Source organism: Atta cephalotes, assembly GCF_000143395.1.
Source record: "Atta cephalotes unplaced genomic scaffold scaffold00002, whole genome shotgun sequence".
NCBI classification, from domain to species: domain Eukaryota; kingdom Metazoa; phylum Arthropoda; class Insecta; order Hymenoptera; family Formicidae; genus Atta; species Atta cephalotes.
This window is the reverse complement of record NW_012130066.1, coordinates 4,854,923-4,859,870: the sequence shown is the minus strand read 5'-3', so window position 1 is coordinate 4,859,870 and position 4,948 is coordinate 4,854,923. Positions and strand designations below refer to the sequence as shown.

Genomic DNA, 4,948 nt, shown 5'->3' with positions numbered 1-4,948 from the left:
ATTATTCAAATTTTAACTATATATTAAATTCAGATATTAAACTCAGATTTTAATTATAAATATTAAGAAAGAAATATTCCAATCAAATGTGGCATCGTAATAAATGTGAAGTAATTTTGCACTTTTGATTTTTAAAAGAAAAAGATAAAAATTATATATTATAAAATGCTTAAAATCAATCCGATCATATATCGAAATTAAATTAAATAATATATAAATTAAATAATATGAACTGTTGATGTAAGAGAATTTAAAGTCCCAAAAAGAGAAATTAAATTTCCAAAAAAAATATCAAACATATTTGATTTATATGAAAAAATACATTTTCTACGCATTTCGCGTTTCAAAGTTTAAGTATATAATATTACGTGCTACAATGTTTATTTTATGATAAGTGCAAACTCAGATTAACTTAGATTAATTTAATCGATCGAATTGCTTACGAAATATTCGCGTACATAAGCGCTATCCTTATCCTAATATTTCTTTTCTAATATTAAATTAATTATTGATGAGAAATTAATTATTTTACATTAAAAGATCGCTTGAATTCATCGATTAAGTGAATCGGAGTTTCATCAAATTTGCGGTGTCCACTGGATTTTAAGATTTTTTTGGTATTTTTAAAAGTCATTCTAAAAAGTCTTCTTTTTCTCAATTTCCTAATGCATAAATCTGTAGCTCGCAATTTGTTTACAATATTTTTATGATTTTAAAAAGCTTTTTAAATGTTTCCTTCTCTTTTTATAAAGGGAAATATTTCTATTTAAATAAATTCATTTTTTCTTACAATGCTTCGAATCTCATTTAACTCGTACCTCTTTTCAGAGAAAATGTAATAAAATTTTTATTTGTCACAATCGCATCAATCTATTATTAACTATTATTTAACATTAAGGCGTCGCATTATTGATTATCATTTTAACTTTTTAGAGCGCGTTGTTATAAACAATATAATATCGGAACAGTTTTTCCTTATCAATATTACGTTTCATTACACATTGCAACTTGTATGAGTCTATTCTAACATAACTTCCTTTTATTTAGCAAATAACATTATCGTTATCATTTTGATAAAATAGTAATTTTATGATTTTTTAATCATAATCAAAAAATCAATAAACTTAAAAATGAGAAAACTAAATGTCATATTATATATGTATATATATATATATATATATATATATATATATATATATATATATATATATATATACATATACATACATATATATATATATATATATATTGTGAATAAAATGATGTGCACCTTAAATATATCGTGCATGGGAATTTGATGCATCTTATGTCTATTTATCGAAAGTTAATTATCTGTCTTCCTCCAAAATCAACAATACATCTCGAGCGTAACGTAAATTTTCAGTTCCCGTTTGTCGCTCGAGATAAATGCTGTCCAATGTAGATTTATTTTTCAATTTCGATTTAACTTATTCTTCATCTTTTTCAAAATTCAAATTTTCAAATTTTTCGAACTAGAAAAGATGAAGAGTTAATTGTGAATCGAGATTAAAATTAAACTACACTAGTAGAAATAGACAGTTAATATTATTGAAATAATTACTCGCCAAGTGTATCAATCATTTTAGCAAACCAAGATAATTTCTCTAGTTATTTTATTCCTTAAAAAATATCACGTAGCTATAACTTGGATCTCGAGGTGGACAGAGAATAAAATGCGGATGATGCACATTTAAAACAAATATCTATCGATTCGAAATGAAAAAAGAATCCTAACCTAAAACAAAATGTATTTGGAAATGAGCTTGTTATATATGACGTAGGTTTTTAATTTTATCCTAAACGAAAGAAGAGGAATAAATAAAACGTGCTTATGAGAATAGATTTCTATTATTTTTAAATGACTCGGAACGTTACTGCCAATATTGATATGTGACAATCGATACTCGACGTTCTGCTGTTGCATGAATTAGATCGTTGGTCGAATGACATTTATGTTAAACAGGTGTTCGGAGGATGAAGTGATACCTGTCGGAATGCCGAGCGCCTTCGAACCTCTGCCGAAACCCTTGATAATGGTTCCGGACACAAAGCATGGCAAGATCTTGCTGCCCATAACAGTTGTTCATTCCAGGTCAATCTGCACTGTTCTACGCTCAATTCGTGAAAGAAAGCGGCAGATATAAACATCACGATAATAAATAATATGACGTTTCCTCGTTGATAGTTCGTATCTATGTTTGTCAACATAATGAATTCAATACGTGTTCAATGACAATGTTGACACTGTCAATAAATTCCGTTTTCTCTCTCTCTCTCTCTCTGTCTTCAGAATAATAAATCTAGGATTTCTCTCGAGAAAGACCCTCAGCGAGACCGAGCTTTCTTCTTATAGCGATCTCGATCTCTTTTAATGTTTTAATTTTTCACATAATATTTCGTAAACACAAAATAAATAGAAAGATTATCATAAAAATAGTAGTTCGTCCACAAACATTTAACAACTTTATATTAAGCACATGAAGACACATTATTTGTATCTTCGAAATATAGAAACATTTCAATTGTATCTTTGTGCTCCGCTCCTACACGTTAATTTTGTAAATTAATAATACCTATATAATCAATTAAGGTCTGGTTTCACTAATGTAAGATTAGCTTGAATCTCGGTTTATCTTTTTTAATTTTTAGAATTAGAAAAACATAAATAGTAAATTGAACCGAGACTGAAGTTAATCTTACATGATGGAATCAGATCTGAAATATCAGGCTTCTTTTTAGCGAAACTTCTTGCATTGTTCATCTTTTCTCATTTTTTTCTTCAATATGGAGGGAAAAAGAGGAAAGTTTTTAAACTGTGCAAGAAATATAGTTGCAAAGAACAAACTTGCTAAAGTGATAAAAAATATTAGAATTTTCTTCTAACTTTCTTCTTGTTTTCTATAAATGTTAGCCATTTGAATATTGTCAAAAAATTGTTAGCCATTTATATATCGCGTCGTAGGAAATATTGTAATACGTTTAAGAATAAAAATTTTTTAATAGTCTTTTGCAGCTATTCGATATCGAATGTTTCATAAATTCATACAAAGAACATTTCTTGACGGAAGAATGCTTCTGCTCTTTTCTCGTAATCCTCTTTATTTACTATAAAACTATGTTTTTAACAAATTGCAGATACGTGTATGAAATATTATCGCTCGAATTCAATATTCGATCGCTCGAACGACATCCAAATAGAATGAACATAACGAAATTGTTCATATCCACAGAGAGCAATGAATTTTCCTTCTTGTGGATTCATGATGCACTCCATATAATGTTCAGCATAAGGATCGTTTAAATTAATTTAAATTAATTTGAATATCAAATGTGTTATCTCTGTTACAACCGAGATGTCTCATAATGTCTTCAGTGAAATTATGTCTGTAAAAATTTTATCTGTTACTTTTATTTGTTATTTCTCCTCTATGTAATATATTGATTTCCCTTTACTCCATCCCTCTGAATTCAAATTGCGACATTTACAATATTGCCACTGTGTATGCCTTTACATAGAGACTTTCCCAGATAACAATGTTTAAAATCATAAGACCTTTTTAAAGCGGCTTTTAGACGATCAATATATTATTGCACAATATTTAATATTGTATAATATGTCTCTAGAAGCCACTTAAGATCTCACAAAGAAGTTTTTAAGACTTTTATGGTTCTTTTACTTATTTAGAAATTATCTATGTTCGACTATCAGATTGTTTTGAATTGTTTAAGAAGGGCATCAAAATAATTATATATTAAGATTGAACAGCTAAGGATCGTTTAAGACGATTCTCATAAAGATGTCTTTAAGACTTAAGTTTTTCTTTGATTTTAAACTTTGTATTATCTGGGTTCTCTTTTAGAGTTTCATGTATATATGTATTGCGCGCATCTGCCAAAAGTGATTACATATATGTACAATTGTAAATTCGCTAGAAAAAATTAAATAAAATCTACGTATAGTTAAAAAATAAAATAATAAATTTTTCTTCTAAATTTTTGTTGATGAAATTTTGTTGATTGAAATTCGTAAACGTTACAGAAATTCCGTATATTTAGAGAAAATAAAAGAGAGATAAAATAAAAAAAGAGTGCGTTAAATCTTTCTAACATGACGCTCATCAAGACGAGCGTGTCTTTGGAACTGAAAATGAAAAATGCGCGTTTAAAAATAATTGTATTATTTACACGATATATATGCAGGTACATGAAATGCAAACTGCGTACGAGGTCTCACATATAAGTGGATTTCAATCGAGGATTCTTGAATGCGCTCAATCTCGAAAATCACGAACAGAACTTTTTTTTAATCCTATATTAACGTTCAGTCGAGATATTCCTGACTCCGATTTCTCTTAATTACTCCCGATTCGAATTTAAAGATTAAAATCTGTATAATTTCGACGTAACATATAATATTACATAATAATATCCACTGCAAACGCGCAAGAAAAAAATAAGATCCGCGTATCTTGCTTAAAAATCTCTATCTGATCGAGATTGGTATAATTTAGTGTTTAATTGCGAATGCTTCTATAATGCTTTACGCATAATACGTATGAAAAAACTCTCACGGTATCATGCAAGATTTAACGTCTTTATTATATTTTTTTTAAATCCGATCCGGCAATTCTATATTCTCTTAATAACAGCGTTATTATTATTAATAGTAATATTATTATTACGATTATTTTTTTCTTTTCCGATCCTCTACAATTCGATTTAAGCTTTTGCAAGTGTATACATTCACATCCGCAAAGATTATCCGATCGATGTCTTTTCGAGTTACTGCATACGGCATATAAGAATTCTCATCCTCTCTCTCTCTCTNTCTNTCNTGCTNTCTANCTCTATGATGTANTCNGTATNATACCGTTTAACGTAACTTTTACGTTAACGTTACTTTTACGGTTTACTTTCGTTTAACCGG

At 28.3% G+C, this 4,948-nt stretch overlaps 1 protein-coding gene across 1 annotated transcript in view; it reads right to left on the bottom strand.

The window, feature by feature from the left end:
* The window catches only part of LOC105620746 (riboflavin kinase), a 6,445-nt gene extending 4,350 nt beyond the window's left edge, over window positions 1-2,095 (bottom strand). The window contains exon 1 of the mRNA XM_012202240.1: window positions 2,008-2,095. Within this exon, the coding sequence (XP_012057630.1) occupies window positions 2,008-2,095 (88 nt within the window). The remainder of the gene's footprint in view (window positions 1-2,007) is intronic.
* Window positions 2,096-4,948: the final 2,853 nt, after the last annotated feature.